Here is a 22,591-nt window from a genome sequence, read left to right on the forward strand (position 1 = left end):
ACCAAAAACGTGTTGTAATTTAGACACAGGAAGAAAGATTGGATCAGCAGCTAAAGAAACACTTCCTTTGCACATGCCAATGTAACAAGGAAAACCATATTTAGCAAGTGAAGCCCTAATATATGGCAAAGGCAAGTAGGAAAGGCATCCAATGCACACCTGCACCCTCTGAAGGATTAGCAGCAGATCCATCAATGGGTTCAGAATCAGGACAACTTTTGTTTTAATTTCTGAGGAAAATAATGTCCTACATTTTTCTTTCATGTTCCCAGTGGTTATCAGATACTCTGATCACAGTATACACGGGACCCTGTTTGCCAAGCCAGGTGCTGAGTATTTGAAATGACACACTGTCAGGGACTTTAAGGTTTCAGTGCCATGGTGTCAGACCCCCAACCCCTTCAGTGCAGTAGCCTAGTCGCTGTATCGGCGCTGCAGTCTCTATTGACATTCAGGTGAAGCCGTCTCCTCTCTACACATTCAGGCCCAGTCACATTAGGCCATCCCCACCCTTGTGGTACCCCTCAGATTTGTGCAACACTCATGCAAAGACATCAGAGGCTGAACCAAACACAAGTTAAAGCTGTTTTATCTAAACATTTACTGATCTCTTACCTACACTCCTGGGACCTAATCTAGAGTTTTTTTTAGACTTAAATGGATGCCAGGACACCATTTCTGGCGAAAATATAGCAAAAAAATTAAGATTTGCATTTTGCGCAATTATATGTAAATTCCTTTAATTTTGCCTAAATTTTGTGACTGACACAAAATCAAAACATGCGAATTTCGCACACTCTTCTTAGAATACTCCCCAGATACCAGATCCAGAAAGTTTTCTCCAGCAGTACCGCATTGTGCCGTCAGGTGATGCCGTGGGGGCTCCTTGCTGGCTCCATACCGTCCTGGGAGTGACGGAATGGAGCCGCATATAAGCGCCACTCCTAAAAGCCAATATAAGTTCCTTATTTTTACCCCTGTCGGTGCCCTGTAATTTAGGATATTTTTCGATGGAAAAAAGAGGCCACCGCACAGAATGGGGAGGAGGGATGGCGGTGACGAATCTAAGGTAGGTTAGTTAGGGTATCAACCAGAAAGAGCATTGCCAACGGTAAATAACTTTTTCCTCAAAGGGATACTTTTAACCTCAGTTCCCTCATCCTGGACTAGACACAAAACAATATTTGTCAGTTGAGCGGTTCGTGAAGTGGGTTCTGACCAAAAGGTCCTGTAGGACTGGGTGGGCGAAATGCCCTTCCTGTTAGACCTGGCTGTCAAGGCAGTAGTGATTCGAGAACATATGAACCAACACCCATGTTACAGCCTGGCAGGCATTAAGGACAAGCATGCCACGTGCCAAGACAGTGGTAGCAGCCTTAGACCTAGTGGAAGGGGCACTCAAACCTTTCGGTAGCAGCTTCTTGACCAGTGGAATCAGTTTGTTCTGGAAAAGGGTGGTGCAGGTCATTTGCATCGACATTGCCTGGGGCTCGCTTATGCTAAGACCGGATGTAATTACAGTATTTAAAGTCAGAAGGCGCAGAGAGCAGCGTTGCATTGGCTCAAAGACAGTACCTATGCAAAACATCATTACTATGGAGACATAGCTTTGCTTCTTGGTCTCATATTGCCGTCAGCAGCATGAGAGACCATAAATCACACAACTTTGAGTCGTGGCCCAAGCTCAAACTCTGTCATTTTCGGAGGAGACATAATTTCCTACGGCACTGGATTAAGTCTGGAAGTTGTGAGAAGACCAACGAAATTATGAGCACAGGAGCTGACCTCAGCACACACGGGTGGCACTTATAACCAGCTCTGCTCGTTCGCTACCGGGGCACTAAAGAGTCAATGTGGAGCCACACAGTTTCACCTAGCAGTGTCCAGGCGCCTGGCTGGAAAAAAAAGTTTCCAATCTGACCGATGGAGAGTATTCCAAGTTGAACACTCTATGGTTAGAAGTACTGATCAGAAGCAATACAAGTGTGCAGGAGCATTGCTGGAGAAAGGCTTCTAGTCTCGCGCCTGGACACTGTTCTAAGGTGAGGAATATATGGTTAGAAGTATTCATCAGAAAAAGTAAAACTAGTCTATCATGACTCTACTCAATGACTCTAGTCAATGAGAGCTACAGATCGCAATCAGATATAGTTCTTCTTCGCCCTACATCAACCGAAACCCTGCTTCAACACCATCATGTGAACAACACATCACCAGTCACCAAGTGGGCAAGGCACTGCACCTTTCAATAACACTCCCATACATAGATGCATTTATGTTTTGTCACAACTAAAAAAAATACAATTTACACACCAATGTGTGCCATCATTTGTACAGCACGCCTCTAAAACCATGTATAGCTAGCTTCCACCACAACAGTACATGGACATCATCTCGCCAACTGACATCTCAACCATACAAAACAACATTCCTACACTAAGTGGGCCAAAGGGATGTTAATTGGGTTGAAAATGGTAGAAATAACAATTATAGTGAAGCTGTTGCTTGACAGAAAAGACTTGCCCTGCTCACTGCATAAAAGACAGATCTGGAAGGTGGTGGTGCACGATCCTTATCTGAAACCACACAATGTCCCCAAGGTGCTGGTCCCTAGGGTTGCGTCATGCACAGGAATATTCTGCGCAGCTTAACCTATACATAAATGCCCTATATATTTTGTGTGAAAGAGTGGAAATAAAGATTTTTTTCTCTAGGTAATGTAGACACAAGCCATCTCACCCAAAAATGTAAAAGCTTGAAGCCTTGTTGGGGAAGATCGTTACAACCCATCTCCAGGAGTTTTTGTGGTCTTTACTGCACATCACATTGAGGATACAATCCATCTGCATTTTTATAATTTCAGCTTTTATAAACTTAATTTCATTTGTGTACGTTTTTTGAGTCTCATTTAATATAAATGGAAGATGAAAAGCGTACTGAATGTAGCCATTTTATGAGCAGAAATGAAGCAAACTCTATAGAATTTAGTTAGCACCCAGCTAACAGTTTGTTTTTGCCTTTAATTGGCCAAACTGCAGAGACACAAAGTAAGGTAAGAGGCAAAACTCACTGAAGCTTCAACGAGCCTTGCTGTGCTTGGCTGGTTACAAGCATTTAAAGACTAAAGTCCTATGCTTTAGGAAAACAGATAGGACGTTCTTGTTATATTAATAGATGTAAAGATTTAATTGAATACACTTACTTGGTGATTTCTTTTAAATCCCAAAGAAAAAAAGTGTCAGGGGTGCAGGAGCAATGAATATAAGATCTACTAGCTATCAAGGGGGCTTGCAAATGAGTCATATACTTAATGCATCTAATGCCGAAGTAACATATATATATATTCAAACACATGTGGTAGACAAGCCTCCAAAACATTAAAACTAATGAGTGGAGAGCTTGAAGATACATACACATTAAGTGTTAGAAGGGCATCTCTTGTTCAAGATCTTCTTTTATTTATTTGTGAGTCTGATGTGAGCCAAAAAAGAATGCATTTAAAACAACACATTTTATCATTTGAATTTGCAGTATATCTACATAATATTTATGCAGATGTGGGTTACTAAATTTCGGCAAATAAAAATGTATCCTAAAAAAAGATGTGAATAAGATATTCTTCCATAAAAGTTCTTAGGGTAATTTGGATAACCGAAGGGGATTCCTACCTAGACAACAGATAATATAGACCCTGTTTATACCCTAGCTCTTGACAACATCCGCAATTACAGGCCTATCACTCATCTACCCTTCATCTGCAAGATGATTAAAAAGCTACCAATGCTCAATGCCAAGATCACATTAACACCAACCATCTCCTGCATGGGTACCAATCTGACTTTAGATCATGCAGCAGCATGGATACAGCTGCTTTACAAATTTTAATTGAAACCCTCCTATCCACAGATAAAGATGTCTCCTGCTATCTGATATTGCTCGATCTCTCAGCCACCTTAAACCCCACTGCCCATACAAACATCTTCCACACTCTGAAGTTCTGAATGGGATTCACTGGCAACATCCTTCACAGGTTCTCCTACTACTTTTCCAAACAACACCAGTTCTGCATGTGGGCACCTCCAAGTCCCAGAAGAACCCTATTTACACTGTGGAGTACCACTGGGTTATATCATGTCGCCCATCATCTTCAACCTCTATATAAATCCCCTTGAAACGCAACGCAGTGTTAACTCCATGAAAAGGATATTTGTACGCTGATAATCATTGCTACACTGCTCTAAGAGGGCCTGACAGACTAAGGGGTATACTAGGCTCTTGTAATAAAACAAAATCATAAAATATATTTGTACACATATGTACATATACTACCTAAGAGAGGTTTTGGGTCAACTCTGTCTGTCCTTGATCTGTTCGAGTTTAGATCACTTTTAGCTCCCACCCATAACCGCACACAACATGCAACAGTTGATTAGCCCTCTTCAGCCTTAGGTTCTATTGCCCTGTGAGTAGCAGCATTTTACCGGATCACATACGTCCATCTACCTGAAAATGACTGCACTTCAGTATCAGAGTTGCTGAGCTAGTCATTTAATTTTCCTTTTCTCCTTTTACAGGTATCCTTTTATTCATTTTGTACCCTTTTTTTAATTTTATTTATGTTTTTTAGAGCATTCTGCACTTCCCCAGACAGTGTATCGGGGACAACTGATAGTTGATTATTTCATCTGTAGCCTTCCATATCTCATATGGCCACTGCATTTAAATTGGGCAGCCATCTTTGAACAGTATTATCCGTAGCCAATCAATGTTTCACCATTACACAATGGCCACCATGTTGAGAACCATTAGGTTCACTAACTTGGTTAGGTACAACAATACACAGTGCACAGTTTTATTCCACAATAGTAAACAAGTGCAATGCTTACTGAGTGGCCATTGTTGCATTGTGTTGTATCGTACTGTTTATAGTGTATCATTGTTTTACCACTCCAAGATGGCTATGGTATTGTTTTTACTCATGGCTGCCATGTTGGAACTTTAAGACAACAATACACTATTTATGACACCATTGCAAGACAGGCATTGCATGGTTTAATTTTATGTTTTATTGTAAGCTTTTATCTTGTATACATTTGATGAGGTTGTGTGTGTTTTACTGTGGATGAGTAAGTGGGTGAATGAAAAAGTGAGACAGAGGGTGAATGAATGAATGCACAAGTGCAGTAATGAATGACAGAGTATAAACTGAAACGAGTGCTGGGCGATTACGACACAATGTCAGATTTGTTCGCTTTACCTTTTTTTACTCATTTAAGAGGGCCGGAGGAAGGGGCAATATTATCCATAGGAAGCTTACCACAACATGGTCATACCATTGCTCTTTTTTTGTACGTTGCTACCCACAAAGCCTTGAACAATATGTGTTTGTATCGACCTGTGAACATCAATAAGATTTGTTTAAAATAAATAAATAATGGCAGTGCATATATGATAACTTATTGAGTGTGCAGAGGCACTTTCAGGTATACTCTAGACCTATTAGCATTGTTGTTGCTTGTTTACAAGATAATGAAGTGATAAAGCATAACTGGGTCAAATAAGATGTCTTGCGGAAGACTTAGCTGTGGTTGAAACACAAAAGATCTTGCCTGTTGCCCATTAGTGACTGGTTGATAGGGCGCCACCTTTCCCCCATTGCCCATGTTAGCTTTTTAAACAGCTTCCACCACTTGTACAGTTGGTGGGCCAAGTGCAGTACCATTAATGGTGGTGGGAAGCAGACTGAACAAAAAAAACACTAGCCTCCAACCTATGTATACCCATGGCAAACCATAATCAGATGGCCTGAATACACAAAGGAGTCTCAGCTTTCCTCTGGTACTGATTACTTGTGCAGCAGCAGCAGAAGTTCTAAATATGTGAAGAAATAGGCTGCTCCAAGATACAATGTTCCACATCTACTAGAGTCTCTGTGGACAGTGTATTGTTTCTGGTGCACTGCTGGATAGAGACGGATCGCCACAGCAGCCAATTTTGACCGTCTTAAAAGCGAAAATGCTGCCAGCCATTAGCTATGGCCACCTGGCCTTCCCTGGGTCACAGGACGCCCTCCTCAACTCAGCCCAAGCCAAAGCATATAAATCAGTGCTCCTCATTCTGAGGTCAGGGAGGAAATCAAGGCTACGATTGGAGCTAGGTCTGGCGAGGCCAGACTTGATGTGCCAATGGGAGATCATAAAGCTCTACCTAAGGATCCTAAGGGCTCCAGCCAATTCTCTAAGACAAAAATTGAGATGTGTCTTTGAGGGGCCACGCTCGGTCTAGTACATCAGTCTTGGCAAAGCGTTCAACACACTGAAGATCGAGGAAGAGAGTATACAGCTACAGGAAATTACACTGAACGCTTGGAAAAAGCTACAAACAGACAAGTGTGCAAAATATCTTATGATCTTGACTTCCAATCTCTCCGCTCAAGCTCCCATTTAGACCCGCTGAACAACTCCTACATCGCAGATAAAGCACAACCCTACCTAAGCAAGGCCCTCACACCACAGGCCCGAAGCAAAATTCTTCTCATGAGATTAGGCACACTAGGAATCGCCAATTTTAACCCTGCAAGGGCTCGCAGGGGGTAATCCACAAATTGTAGACTGTGCTCCTACATGAGGGAATCTTGGTTGCATCTCCTATGCTGCTGCCCCAACCTCAAAAACGAACGCAGGCGACTCTTGCGCCGTATTTGTATCATCAACGGAATAAAGTTGTGTAGTGAAGCATCAGCCTTGTGCTTTTCCACAACAATCACGACGACCCTAACAAGACTGGGGAAATTCACGCATCAGATCAGGATCGCCCTAAAGGCGGCCAATGAGCACAATCAAACTTCGGTGACTGCAAATCCAGGGGAAGAAAGCAGCCTGGCCCCCAACAAGCATTGAGGATCTCGGCCCTCTTCATGCGCCCCAGTAACACTGCGCTATTTTATGGACTTTAACGGATGTGCCAAGGTGGAAGGTCCATAGACTTTTTAAGTAGACTATTGTTAGGGATCATTGGGGGCTTCACAAACTTGTGCAAGGCCACACGATTACGATTACAACCCAGGTGCCGGCTGATCAAGCGGACGCTGGGTGAGGGGCCCATTTACCAAACATAATCTGACGTTTAACTATTTTATTTTTCTATTTGTCGATTACTTTTACTGTAATGATTTTAATTAATTGTACAGTCAATAAATACATTCCAATTCCACAGCAGCCAGTCAAAAATTAGCATTCCCTTAGGGCACACAAAGTTGGTTTACAAATGGTAACATAAAGGACCATCCTTAACACCCTGTATTGACTACATGTTCTTTATAATTTGTCTGCACACCACTGTTTTCTTCAGGCAATGATGCTTGAAGCAAATGTGCTTTGTGTGGCATTGAAACACAGCACAGTTTGTCTCAGCGAAAACCGAAGAAGAAGCAGAATGTCACTTTCTCACACCTTGAGCATAGCCTCGCTCAAGAAGTCACCCAAGAGGAGGTATATACGAGTATTCATCATAGATTAAACTGAAATGTCGCTTCTCCAAAATGAAGTCACATCCGGGCTGGCTACATCCTCTTGTGGTCGTCACTTGCAAGTGTAGTACGTAATGTTAGAATTCATTCTCAATGAAATAAAGATGCAATCATGTCTCTTAATTGATTAATTTTCTCAAATGAGGCAAAGACTCTAATTTTTTAGTCCAAAACAAAAGGAAAATAAAAGTACTCAATAATTAGTATTTTTGGTAATTTATTCATACCTACTTCTGTTTCATATTTAAAGAGTAGCGTTCTAGTTTTTGCCCATGTATATTGAATCCAGACTGGATTCTTAAGTTTTGTTTTAAAACATGGTTGACATATCATCTAAAAGGAGTGTTTATTTAAAGATAATCACGCATATCCCAGTAGCAAAATCAATTTTAACAAGATACCAAACAGTAGCAACATTTTGTTCAAATCAAATTGCTGGGTCCTGCATGAGTGATCTGAGTTCCCTTGGAACATATTAACTTTGTTAAAGAAATGTGATCAAAGGTATTTCCTTCTCACATTCAGAAAGACAAGACAGGTTAAAGGCACATTAATTGAAAAGTGTGAAATTGGCCTTCTTAACCAATTCTGGGCAAATCACTCTTCTGTGCTTAAAATAAAATGACTCAGAAGTTGTGTAATGTAATTTGGTGCTCATGAAAAGCACTTCAATGCTCTTGGGCCTTGTTTATGCTGTATAAAAGTTGGGGGGTGGGGGTTAGCGAGAGTGTGTGTGTATAGAGTCCAAAACGCACAGCTGGGCTTAATTTTAACACAAAAATAAATATGAGTCCGTATCCCCATACTCTGCTGCAGAAGGAGTTTTTCATATCTGCCAATACCAAACGCTTTTCACAATAAATATGGCAGGCCTGATGCCTTTGTTGTAATATTTTATAATAAACAGTCAGATCTCGGTCACCAGACATAACGTTTACCATTGAACCAATCAAGCCTATGTATGTATGTATAGGCATTTATATAGCGCACTACTTACCCGTAGGGTCCCAAGGCGCTTCGACCGCTGCGAAACCCTTCCTGGCTTCCCTGAGAGATGGTCCCTTAATGGGTATCTCCAGGGTGAGACCAGGCATCCCCGGCGGTCTGGTGGGGCCGTTAGTGAAGATGAGGCAAGCTAATGCCCAGAGTTGCCGAGTGTGATCGCTGATCAGAGTGGGCACCGAGGCGAGAGAATTATCGAGTCCGCTGACCCTGGTCCAGAAACCTGCCGCGCCGGGAATCGACCCCTGGTCCCGGGCCGTCCTCTGCTCTCGGGTCTGCCGCCTCTAACCAGTGAGCCACACTACTTCACTATAGCCTTTATCATTGATTTGGCACCACAACCTATCCAGGCCTACTAAACTGAGCACAAACATTCTCAAAAGGGAACCATCAGGCAGACACTCCTAGAATTACACATTTTAGTAAAACTTCATTTGGCAAAACAGAATATGATGACTGTTAAGAGAGCCTAAGAAGGGTCTTAACTGTGCAAATCTGCCCCCATGATTTGTAAGAGAGGAGTGGGTAACCACCATCAAAACCTTTGCCTGCAATAGTAATCTGCGAGATTCCATGTAACAAAATAGATGTCTTACAGGCTTTAACAGAGTGCCGGAACAATTCACCTCGCAAAAGCCTACTGACTTTTATATATTCGTTTCGCTATAAATAAGTCAGGACTACTGCCTGTGTCATATCTTTTTGTGATAAACACATCAAAAACCATGGCACCCGACATAATTATTCCTAAATATTCAATTAAGTCTATATAGACTTCATCATTGGCTTGTTATCATAACCCACTCAGACCTAATAAAATGTGCATACACTTTCTAAGAAGACAATCATCAAGCATACAGAATTTAAAATTTGAAATATGTAGAAAATAAAAGTTGTTTTGCATGTCCTGATACCACTAATATACTCAGATACCATACACTAAGCAGGAAGCTGATCTCGCTAACCCAGTCCCGCTGGCCGCATTGCTGCAGGAGGGACTGCCACCAGATCCCCAAGACATCCAGACGGTGTCCACAACTAGTTGGACCTGAAAGCACTTGATCCAGATGACAGGTGGCCATTTACAATACTCATCGGCCCTCCCCCTGGCCGCCAATCCCTGGCTGCCTATTTCACAAAAGGCCCAGGTTCGCCGAACACTTACTAAATATTCTTTGACCACCATAGGTGACCTCTACCAGGGTGGACATGTATTCTCGGTTATGGAGGATACTCGTTTCCAGGCGGCTTTCCTGATGGACCAGTTTGTGTTGCGGCGGATGCAGGTGGTACTTAGGGCTCAGATTCTCAGCTATCCCCTGGAACTGGATGATTTTTCCACTCAGACACTACTTATCACAGATATGGGTGGGGATCATTTAATATCTAAACTTTAGAAGACAAGCCTGGCTCTGCTCCTAACCAGAGGTGCTAAAGTCTGTGCAGCCTGGGAGCGGGATCTTGGTCACCAACACCGGCTAAACTACATCTGATAGATACCTCTCGCTCTCACGCATGCCCAAAATGTCACTCACCATCAGCGGACTTTGCCCACATGACGTGGACCTGTGACAAGATTGCCTGGTACTGATTGGTCACATTCGATGAATTGTCGAGCATGACTCAAATTACACTCACACCCTCGCCACTGCTAGCGCTCCTGGGATATATATATATATACATGATATCCCCAAGTAGACAGCTGTTTCATTGCTGTCTCTCTAATGCTCGCTAAACGGGAAATTGCCATACAATGGGGCAGCAGGCACCCTCCTACACAGAAAGCATGGATCAACAGCTTAATACACTGCAACACTAACAGCAAATTGTATGCCAGTCTACAACCACTCACAACTCGACTTCGCGGCATATGGCAGCCATTGCAAGATTATCTTCTTACGCTTGAAGACACACCCAGCTCCCAATCTCAGCAAGGCCATCCCCTCCCTATGCCGACAGTCACAACACTGAGATTTGCTCTGAGTAGCGGAAGCACCTAGTGCACTCCCCTTGTCAGGACACTGTAAAACCCGACCTCCTGTATTGTATATATGACTGCATCTCTGTGGAAATCACGTATTTCTGCATGTAATGGGGGATGAAATGTATCACTTATCTCTTATTTGTTGATTGCAATCACTGTGCGGTACCTTTGTTTTTTTTTTACAAAATTGCAAAATAAAGTTCTTTTGAAAAGTTGAATTTAGCCTACTTTTTTTTAACTCTGAGCCTCGAAAGCCACAGCCACCTGCCCCAGAAGGCACACCTGGCCTCTGGTTTTAACGGTCTGTTTTCTGAAGTTCATGTTTCCACTCCTTCTAGTGTTGAAAGGTCTGTAGTGTAGAATTCAAGGTGTGGTAGGGACTTAGGATAGGACAATACAGTCAGAAAATACCTGTAGAGACCTTTGTATCACCCTCAGTTACTTGACTGACCCACACCGGTCATGCTTCTGAGGATGACCGACAACAACAGTACCAGTCGCTCAAGCACTCACAAGCCCAATGTTGTTTTAATCTTTTATCTCACATGCTAACAAAATAGACCTAGATAGTAGTAGTGGTAATACCGAAGGCCATATTACCCAAAAAACTATGTATTTTCAAATTATTTTATGTGTAGATCATTGCTGACATAATAGAACCTGTGAGTGTTGAGCATTGAATCGCTGCGGTGGCAGAAAGGAAACAAGATGAATCACCTGCCTTGGCTGTCACTTTCCCCGACTACGAAAAAAATGGTGGTCCAGTAAATCCACAGGTTTATGCTGGTTTTATGGATCTATTGCTAACAGGGAGTATGCCAAGCAACCCTTTGGGTGAGCCAGTGCCAGGAAAAGGATATGGGCAGGAGTTTTGAGACCAGTCACTAAATGAACTCTCTACTGTAGACAGTGACTGGCCAGATGATCAATGCCGCCGAGATTTTTGACGGCACCCACATGCGGCAGGCACACACTGAAAATGCACTGGAGAGAGGAGGAGCTACCTGTTATTGTTCATGATGAAAGAGATCTTCAGCAAAGCAGCTTCAACCAGTAATATCTTGTGAACCATAACAGCTGGAGGAATGGTTCCCATCGTTCCGTAATTAGGGCGACCTCTGCCATCCGATGGGACGGAACCTCTTGCTGGGTGTTTCCAATGGGTGTCGAAGGAGATAAATACACGTACCTTATAGGTACGAGGCAGGTTGGGACCAGAGTAGGGAAACTTTGCTTGAATTATAAAGAAAATAGAGCAGCTCCTTAACCCAGATGTCAATGTGCTTCCGCTGGGCAGGTAAGCAGAGAACCCTTGAGGTCTCTAGGGTAGTCTTAATCTGTCAAGATGTCCCTGCACAGGTACATTCTGTCAGCTGGATTTGTACAGGTCTTCCTTTATTAAATCACTCCTCTTGACAGGTGGAGTCTAGCTCCTCTCCCAAGAAGAGCGTTCCTCCTCTCTGCAAGGCAAGCAGCAAGGAGTTTCTGCATACTTTCCAGACTTAGGCCAGGTATCGAGGGAAAAGGGAAATGATAATCAAGCAGAAGTTCCACTCCAGGTTCATGTTGTTGTTTCTCCAAGCTGTTGCACAGGCTTCCCCAATGTTGAGTCTAGTACTTGTATTGCTCTGTTGGCAAAAGTGACATGCTTCAACACACCAGGGAGCTAGCAGTTTTGAAAAGCCTATGCAATTCTCCTATCAGAGGTTATCTAGAAAATGCACACGCTTCCAGTCCTGGTGATAACTTTGAGACCAGTTTAATAGACATTCATCCCCGTGTGGATGTTTCCGTTTAGAAAATGGATGTCAACAGCCCTCATAGTGGCTAAGAGCTGCATCTTACGGCATTGGCGTACAGCTCAGGTGAACACGCATCAAGCATGGTTAGCTGAACTTTACCTGTTAGTTACGCATGAGCGCCGGATTTATACAGTTCAAGATCAAATCCAGGTATTTGCCGATAGTGGGGTCCATTTTTAAGCTTATGTGAATTTTAATGATCTTCCTCTTGTGTGTGGTATACTTCTTTCATCCACTCAACTGTGATAGCGATTCGAGTGCTTTCATCTATGATCTGATTCTGGGATGAAATGTTTGAGGTTGGTGGCTTGGTTTATTGGTTTGTTGGGTGTATGTTATGTGTGGGGATAGGTTATCTTAGGCATTGCTTAAACTGTATTTGTTAAGCGAGATGGCTCTTTTGTTCCTTATTGAATTTGTTTCTTTCATTCTTTCCAAACTTCTTTTTTGTCTCAACTTAGTATAATATGTATGTTGGAGTGGAGAACGTTGTGGCAGTACTTTGTATTTCATTATGGTTGTTTTTCATGTAAAATGAAAATTTCAATTAAGAAATGTACACAAAAAAAGAAAAACTACCACCCCAAAAGAAACTAGGAAGGAATGAGTATCACTGTAACGTGGAAACCTGGGTTACACAAAAGATCTCGGGCTGCTTGCCACTCCTACCCACTAGATACACTAGTTTTGTGGACGAGGAACAGGTAAGTCTAAGGCACGATGCAATGCCAGAGATACATATTGGCAGCAAAGCACAAGGGTGTTGACAAGCCAAGCAGTACGCACATTTTGAGTCCAATGAAATGCAGTAGTCAACAGTTCTGATACAAAAAGACACACATTACAGACATCCTTTATACATGTTCCAAAAAACATGAATGCTAAGGACCACAATTATGGGTGGTAAGCAGACCTCGCACTGAAATGGAGGGGTGGTAGGCTGTCCACCACACTTACAGATATAAAAACTGCGATTGATGAGAGCAAGAAAATTGTAGCAGGGCGCAAACAAAGCAGCAAGAAAGCCCAGGAGAGAGAATCTCGAATATCCCCTTGCCACACAGCTAGAAGGGATGGGGACTTGGGTATGGAAGGTAGAGAAATAGGATTTACAAGTGAGAGGGCGTGGGAGATTCTGAGGACATGAAAAAGGCAGCAGCAGAACTTGAATAGGAGATGGAGCAAATAACAGATGAAAAATGTAAAGCATAGGGAAACGAGCAAACAAAAATAAACATTAAGTCAGAGTCAAGGTGGAAGAACAGAGAAACAAGCAAGTGAGACTCCATAGAGAAAAAGCATGTAAGAAAGGCACCCACTGGACACACTGACCTGTACGTGGGTACCTCCTCTTACCCGTGAGAGGAGAGGAGCACTCGTGGGCGTCGGACAAAGGAGGGGTGCAGTCCCCATTGCTGAAGCTAAGTTCTTTGCTGCCTTTAGTCACCTCCTTGTCTGCAGTCCCACCTCCCTTCATGTCAACCTGCAAGAACAAAAAGACAATGTCAGCAGGAGCGATGCAGATATTGTGGGGAAAAGTGTTAATGAGTGGGCTGCATTCGCCTTCTGATAGAACAGAGGCAAGGCTATCCCTTAAATTAGGACAGTCATTCTACATATATGGAGTGCCTACTATTGAATAAATATATTGAGGGTGGCGCACACCTTATATTTCTTCGCAACCTAAGTTTGACAGTGTTATCAAATGTATGCGTGCAACACAGGGTAAGGAAACTACCTGTCTCCCTATTTGTGAATGTAGAGGTATTCAAGTCAAAATTAGCCTGAAAGACCTGTGTGCCCTGCTGTATGTATTTAACATCATACAAACGCTGAAACCGTACCTTTTCAATGCTTTTACATAATTTTCAACAACAATTTCTTGGATTGTTCATGTGTATGTATTCAATTCATATCAAACAATAAAAAAAAAATGTAATATCCAACATCAATCTCATTACTATAACATCATTCTGTTAATATTAAATTCTTGTGTCTTCATTTGTACAGTCCACATTGAAGTTTGTCGCTGCTTACTATTGGCCCACCGACCTTCTGCAAACATACTTACATTCGGTCTCTAATACTTTCAGTAAGAGCATGTTTCGTCAAGTATTGATACTTTTTTTCTCTCTATTTTTTGTGACTTAAGTCTTGCTCGTGTTCCCATCTGAAGGGGCCATGGCCTGGCTGTTCACATGGCACTGTTTCTTCTGGAGCAGGACCAAGACCTATTCGCATGTGGCTGGGCTCTGTCTAGAGTGGCATAGTGGGCACAACCAAATACAATAGACTGGAATAAAGGTGCGCGTAAATACCAGTGGCTGACATTCATTCAAGCATTCCATTTACCACTTCTTTTTTTAAATCTAAGCAAGACACCCTTAGTGTTCTGGGTGTAATCAGAAGTAGGCCCCATGATCAAGGTACCACTGGATTCATTTACACCTCACTGATGAGGTCTACAAGGCTGAAAACGGTCTGGAGTTGCTCACATTCCTGTTCAGAGGGAGGGACCTGGCATGGACGGTTCGGACTGGACTGTTCCTATTGGATCAGGATCAAGACCGAGTTGCATATGACTAGCCTCTGTCTAGAGCGTCTAGTGGGCAAACAAATTATGCAACAACCAGTGGCTGCGGTTAATTAAAGTATTCTACGCATTACGTTTTTGTTTTTCTAAGTGAATTCAGCCATAGCAGCTGATGCATGGTCCATTTAAAAATGTCACTAGAGTTTCGAATACAAAGTCATAGATAAGGCACCTCTTAAATCTACTGTTCACAGAATAACTTTGGAGGCTAAGCATCGGCTCTCTTTTAGGCATAAATTACTGCAGCATTAATATGGAGGCTTCTAATGCACTGCACATTCTAGCACCTTTGCCTTATAGCAGGTGTGCACTGTGCACAAAGAACGAAATGAGCTACAAATACAAATTTCACAAATAAGCTACAACATGTGCACTTTACCCATCAATCCTCCGCTTGCATTAATTTGAAGGACAAAGACATCTAATGGATGGCTTCTGCAAGATCACTCTTGCGGTGTGTTGACCTGTATTACAAAATGACAGCACAATAAGGACGGCAGGGAAGGACATGTGCATCTAAGCAGACCTACCTCTAAAGTGAACCTGCGCGACAAAGATTCCCCGAGCCAAACTTTGAAATCATTTTCTAAACTCTGAGCATCTGATCATTACATGCCCCATTACTCCTATCACAGACTCTAATTGTGCCTCATCTTTCTCGCTCCATCACCTCTCCGCATGCACCATGTGCTTACGCCAGTCTCTCTGCACCATCTTTCTGAGCTCATCTCTGCATGGCCCCCACTTGCCACATGCCCCAGCTCTTTGCGCCACTTCACAGTGAGTCCCAGCTCTATACACTATCTGTTACTGAGACTGTCTCTCTGCACCATCTCTTAATGAGCCACATCTCGCTTTTTGGCCTACACCGACGGACCACCTCCAACTGAGGACATTTGCTGCATGCGCCACCCCCTTCTGAGACTCATCTCTCTACATGCTCCATCTCTTAAGTCCTCTTTTACGGACTCCCATCTCCCCGCACATTCCATCGCTTGTCGAGACCCTCTTCTCTGCATATCCCACTTCTCTGCATCTTTTATTTTGAGACCCATCTCCCTTTATAACCTCTTCTTTGCATAACTTTTTTACTGACCCCCATCTTGCATGCCCCGTCTCTTCCTGCAGTGGGTGAAACATATGTTGGTTATCTACTGGAGCCTTCCAATGTCTTATGATGTAATAACACTATTTTATGTCCATCACAACTAAATGCATAATTAAGGAACGTAAATAAAACTTCTTACAACACTATGAAATGGAGTAATTCTTTCAATATCAAGTAAGAAACGTGAGGCATTTACTGGGTACAAAAATTACCGTGTGTGATAAATATCACATCACTTATAATTGCAACCAGTTTGTGCACGGAAGGAGTGGTTTCTGTCCTGTAACTCCAGTTCTGTAGTAGGGGTATCTCTGTTATAGTCATAATCTAGTGAATAGTCCCGCCCATGTGCGTGGACCCCGGCAATCAAAAATAATCTCTTAAGTTGTCAAAATAATGCAGAAACTGCAAAGACACTTAAGAGAGAATTTAAAGACAAATAATGCAGCCTATATCCACAGGCTACACTGTCCAGTACTTCAACTAGAAATTCCACCAAAAAAAACACCACACACAACACAGCCTGCCAGTTTCTACCATAGAGAAACTTGCCTCCGTCAGTCAAAGACTCTGGAATGATAGAGAGGAAGGTAGGGACAGACAAGCCCCATAGGCTGCCATTATGTGGCTTAAATATGATACTGTGCCTTTAAGAGAACTTTCCAGAACTTCTCCCAGTATCCCAGAATGCATAGCAGGTCCCTCTACTTTCAGTTCTTTTTGAAGGCGAAGCACGCCAGACCTGTCGCATTCTATACATGATGAAATATCTCCACCGGGGAGGAGGGCGGACGCTTATGACTATAACAGAGATACCCATACTACAGAACTGGAGTTACAGAACAGAAACTACTCCTTCTGTAGTAGGGGATCTCTGTGTATAGTCATAATCTAGTGAATAGAATGGCAAGCCCATCCCCACACCAAAGCGGCGGTGGAGAATAAAACATAACGCCACTACTGTGCGAACAAATTCCGCAGCGAAGCCTGCCCAACCTGAGCGTCTGCCCTGGCGTCAGTGTCCAGGCAGTAATGCTTAGCAAAGGTATGAACCGACTTCCAAGTGGCTGCCTTGCAGATTTCAGCAATCGGCACGTTACGGAGCAGAGCCGTCGTGGCAGCTTTGCCCCTGGTGGAATGAGCCTTAGGCTTACCTCCTAAGGTCTTATTAGCCTTCTGATAACACAATTGTATGCAGGACACAATCCACCTAGAGATGGACTGCTTAGAGGTCGCAAGACCCGTCCTGACCGATCCATAATTGATAAACAACTGTTCAGACCTACGAATATCTTTGGTTTTATCCAGATAAAATTTCAACACCCTCCTCACATCCAGGGAATGGAGAGACCTCTCCGCTGGGGATGAAGGGTTCTGAAAAAACGTAGGCAAAGTTATAGTCTGGTTGACATGAAAATCAGAAATAACCTTGGGAAGAAATTTAGGGTGAGTACGCATAACAACCTTAGCAGCATGAAAATACAGTATAAGGTTCATTACAACACAACGCCTGAATTTCACTCACCCTGCGGGCCGATGTAATGGCCACGAGGAACGCCGCCTTCCAGGACAGGTGCTGCAACGAAGCCTTATGAATAGGTTCAAAAGGCTCCTTCATCAATCCGGACAGGACCACATTCAATTCCCACGAAGGCGAGGGAAGCCTGACAGGAGGGAATACTTTCTTCAAACCTTCCAGAAAATCTTTGATCACGGGGATCTGGAAAAAGGAAGTCTGTGAAGGGCATTTCCTGTAGGCAGTCAAAGCAGCCAGATGAACCTTAATGGAATGCACATTAAGGCCAGACTGCGCCAAATGTAAAAGGTAAGGAAGGATGACATCTTCCTTACAGGTCGTAGGATCATGGTTCTTAGACTGGCACCAGATACAAAACCTTTTCCACTTGTAAGCATATGAAGTCCGAGTGGAAGGTCTCTTAGACTCCTTCAGTATGTCCATGCAATCATCGGGCAGATTCAGATGGCCATATTGCATCTCAGGAGCCATGCCGCCAAACTCAAAGACGAGAGGTTGGGGTGTAACATCCGTCCCCCGAACTTCGTGAGAAGGTCCGGCCTGGACGGCAACCGAATGTGAGGAAGGAGAGACCGGTGAAGTAGGTCCGTGAACCACCACTGCCTGGGCCAGTCCGGGGCGATGAGTATCATCCGAGCTCTGGACCGAGCCAGCTTGATGAGCACAGCCGGAATCAGGGGAATGGGAGGAAAGGCGTACAGAAAGCTGTTCGTCCAGTTGATTCATAGCGCATTCCCCAGCGTCCCTTGCTGGAAGTACCTGGAGGCGAAGTCTCTGCACTTGCTGTTTTCGGCAGTGGCGAACAAATCTACGTCTGGAGTTCCCCACCTTGCGAAGACTTCTCCTAGTACTTCGTCGTTTATGATCCATTCGTGGTTTTCCTGAACCAGTCTGCTCAGTGCGTCCGCCTGAACATTCTGCACACCTGGTAGATGGGTGGCCGTCACCGTCAGTCCTCTGGCTAGGAGCCAGTGCCAGATCGCCTGCGCCTCCTGTGACAGAGTGCGTGATCTCGAGCCCCCCTGCTTGTTGAGGTAATACATCGTGGTGGTATTGTCCGTCTGTACAAGCAGAGAGTTGGTCTGGAAGGACGGAAGAAAGGACTTCAGCGCCAAGTGAACAGCCCTGAGTTCCAGGAAATTGATGTGATACGTGGCCTCCATCGGTGACCACGTGCCTTGAATCTGTAGAGTCCCGGAGTGCGCTCCCCATCCCAGAAGAGACGCATCCGTCACGACAGTCTGCGTGGGAATGTCCTTGTGAAAGGGAACCCCTCTGAGGAGATTCTCCGCTGAACACCACCACTTCAGAGACTGAAGAGCATGCAGCGACAGACGAATCTTGTCGTCCCAGGATCCTTTCCTCTGATCCCACTGGTCCTCCAAGCACTCCTGCAGAGGTCTCATGTGCAGCCGTGCGTGTGGTGTCAGGAAGATACAAGAGGCCATTGATCCCAGTAGAGAAGACACCGTCCTCACTGTTGTAGATGGAGCCGTCATAAGAGCCTGAGCCTTCCGAAGGAGAGATAATTGTCGCTCTTCTGAAGGAGACATGCTTGCTGACAGCGTATCGATGGAGGCCCCCAAGTACTGTATGCATTGGACCGGAGTCGGGACAGACTTGGCCATGTTGATGTGCAGCCCCAGCTTGTTCAAGAGAACGCACGTCTTCTGGAAGTGTGCTCGCGCTTCCGAGAAGGAGGATGCCTTGATCAACCAATCGTCCAAGTACGGGTAGACGAACACCTTGTTCTTCCTCAGGTGTGCTGCCACCACCGCCATGCACTTCGAGAACGTTCTCGGCGCAGACTTCAGTCCGAATGGGGTACTGTGTATTGATAGTGATTGGTGCCGACTTGGAACCGCAGGAACTTCCTGTGTTTGTGTGCAATGGGCACATGGAAGTAAGCATCCTGTAGGTCTATAGCACAAAGCCAGTCTCCCTGTTGCAACTGAGGGTAAATCTGATGCAACGACAGCATGCAAAATTTTTCTCTGCGAATCCATTTTTTTGCCTGCCGCAAGTCCATAATGGGCCTGAACTCGTTCTTGTCCTTCTTGCGAACCAGAAAGAACCGGGAGTACAGACCTCTTCCTCTCTGAGACAGAGGTACGTCTTCTATCGCCCTTTTCCTCAACAGGATATCCGCTTCCGCCTGAAGCTCGCGCAGCTGAAACTGCGAGCTGACCGGGGGAATTGCTGGAGGAGGGCTGGTGAACCGAAGACTGTATCCATTGCAAACAATATTCAGCACCCACTTGTCCTGAGTAATTTTTCTCCACTCTGCCAGAAAAAATTGAATGCTTCCCCCTACCGGAGTGGGTAACGGATCCGGGGGAAGTAGGTTCCTAGGGCCTAGACCCAGCCTGGCCCTTGGGCGCTGGGGCCGACTGCTGGCCACCTCTGCCCTTCTGGCGCTTCTGGAACGGCTTACGGAACTGGTTTTGCTGTTGCGATTGTCCCGCAGCCTGTCCCCGTCCTCGGCCTTGCCCGCCGTACCGCCGTTGGAAAGGGCGGTACTGCTTCTTGTTCTCCTTAGGCTTCTCTAGGCCCACAGCCGTCAACGTCTCCGCCTCCGCCTTCATGCGGGCCATCTCATCGTCCGCATGCTTCCCGAAGAGGGTCTCACCGGAGAACTCTAGATTGGCCACCCTCTGCTGTGCGTCCGGTTTCAGGGACGTAAGCCGGAGCCATGCGTGGCGCCTTTGGTTGATTCCGTGGCAAATACCGTGAGCAGCCAACAGTGAAGAGTCCGCCGCCGCGGTGATGATCTGGTTGGCCACCAGCATCCCCTCACTCAGTACTTCCATGAAGTCTTCACGCTTCTCCCGAGGTAAATGCTCTGCAAATCGCTCAAGGGAGTCCCAGAGGGCGCGGTCGTATCGGCCCAACAATGCCGTGGCACTCGCCGCTTTCATGGAGGTAGCGGAAGTGCTACAAACTTTTCTCCCCACCGAATCCATCCACCTTGATTCCTTATCCGGGGGAACCGTGGAGGAAGGAGTGGTGGCATGCTGCTTGCGGGCCGCCGTCACGATGACAGAGTCAGGAGGAGGGTCCGTTCTCAAAAAGGCCGGATCCGAATCGGGGGTCCGGTACTTCCTCAGTAATCTGGATGGAGCCGCCTTCGTAACCGCAGGGGTGAGAAACAGGGCCATCGCCGGTTCTTCCAAACCCGGCACCAGAGGCAGGAGGGGACGAGACAGATGTTTCTGATGTAAAGTCTCAAAAATGACTGACGTTTTCGGAGTCGGCACCGTCAGGGATATGCCCAACTTCGCAGCGCCCCGTAAAAGGACGTCATGGAACGCCGCCAGGTCGTCTATCGGGGAAACCCTCGTGTCCGGCGACCCCGAAAGGGTAGGAGAATAGTCCCGTGTCCCAGAGGACCTCGTGTGCGAGCGAGATTCGCGCCTCCTATGGCGGCTTCTCGATCTTGTGGATGATCTGCGTCGCGATCTCTCCTTCCTCCCAGAGCGAGAGCGAGACCTGCCTGGTCGTGGCCGCCCCTTCGGCTTTCGTGGAGGGGTCTTCCTGGGTTCCTCACGGGGCTTGGGCTTCGGTGTCCCCTTAGGAGGAACAGGCAGGGACGGCAGGGAAGTGGACCTCGGAGGGGGAACCACCGGCTGCGGGGTGGGTCCATGTGGAGGGACCGGAGGAGGAGGAGGATCTCCGGAAGGCAGCGGAGGATTGGATGGAGGGTCCTCCTTAGGAACAGGAGGAGGAGTCGGAGTCCTGGGCCGAGATGGCGTGTACACTTCCGAGTACACCGAGCCCTGTGACCCTTTAGGCGAAGGGCGCGGAGAGCCATTTTCATCAGCGGGTGACCGTTTCCTCTTGCGTCCTCCACTCGAAGCAGCGTGACTCCTGGGACTAGAATCCCTCTTGCGCCGTTTTGGAGAGGCTGACCGACTCCTAGACGCTGACCGATGTCTGCTGCGCTTGTCCGGCGTCGAACGACGCTTCCTCGACTCCGGCGTCGATCGCCGTCTCCTCGGCGTCGACCCTCTCTTCCTCGGCGTCGAACGTCGGGTCCTCCACGTCGATCTCTTCTTCCGCGACGCCGTACGCCGCCTTCTCGACGTCGAGCGTTCAGTCTTCGACGACGAACGTCGCCGTCCTCTTGATGCCCTCGACGTCGAGGAGCCCCTCGCCGTCGACCGGTGCCTCGACGCCGATCGACGGTGTCGCCTTGACGGCGATCGACGGTGTCGCCTCGACGGCGAGCGTCGACGCCTCTTCGACGGCGAGCGTCGATGTTCACTACGTCTCCGGCGTCGGTAGGAAGACCTCGACGTCGACGAAGACTGTGACGTCGGCGGTGGCTTCGACGGCGACTTCCCCTTCGACGTCGAGTTGTCACGCCGTCTCGACCCGGAGCCCCGGGGAGAAGGGGAGCACGCCGCCGTCATCCCTCTCGACGTCGTCGTCGATGCAATCGACGTCGACGGAGACCGGGACCGTTTGCCGGACTTCCTGCCTCCGGGGAGCCCCCCAGAGGCCTCGGCATGGGCAGAGGGTGCCCTCCCAGCCTGCCCAGACCCACCTGTAGTCTGCAGCCGCCTCTCCTCAAGGCCAGAAAGCCTGATCTTCATCCTGTCCCTCAGAAGCCGTGCAGAAAATTGCTGGCAGATGGTACAATCCTCAGGGACATGATCCTCAGGGAGGCACACGATGCAGACATCATGGGGATCACTCGTGGCCTTCTTCCTCCCACATGCTGGGCACTGAACAAACAGGCCAGGCATTTTAGAGCCCTAAAACGCCTAAAACAGCACACAAACGGGGAAGAGAACACCAAGAAGTAAACTGCAACACTATTTGAAGACAAAAGTGTCAAAAAACATTCAATAAACCCTTGAAAAAGGGAGAGCTCAATGCCAGGGTCCTGTAAGCAGGAGCCGGAAAAAAGAACTGAACGTAGAGGGACCTGCTATGCATTCTGGGATACTGGGAGAAGTTCTGGAAAGTTCTCTTAAAGGCACAGTATCCTATTTAAGCCACATAATGGCAGCCTATGGGGCTTGTCTGTCCCTA

At 46.0% G+C, this 22,591-nt stretch overlaps 1 protein-coding gene across 4 annotated transcripts in view; it reads right to left on the reverse strand.

Annotated features, from left to right (window-relative positions):
- Positions 1-13,798, reverse strand: part of DNMT3B (DNA methyltransferase 3 beta) — a 371,865-nt gene extending 358,067 nt beyond the window's left edge. For 3 of the 4 annotated variants that reach the window (XM_086948367.1, XM_086948364.1, XM_086948365.1), the window contains exon 1: positions 13,649-13,798. In XM_086948367.1, coding sequence (XP_086804493.1) covers positions 13,649-13,793 — 145 coding nt within the window. In that variant the 5' untranslated portion in view covers positions 13,794-13,798. The remainder of the gene's footprint in view (positions 1-13,648) is intronic. The other variant, XM_086948366.1, reaches the window with a different exon arrangement.
- Between the last annotated feature and the right edge of the window lie 8,793 nt (positions 13,799-22,591).

The sequence above is a fragment of the Lissotriton vulgaris genome, unplaced genomic scaffold, assembly GCF_964263255.1.
Source record: "Lissotriton vulgaris unplaced genomic scaffold, aLisVul1.2 SCAFFOLD_956, whole genome shotgun sequence".
NCBI lineage: Eukaryota > Metazoa > Chordata > Amphibia > Caudata > Salamandridae > Lissotriton > Lissotriton vulgaris.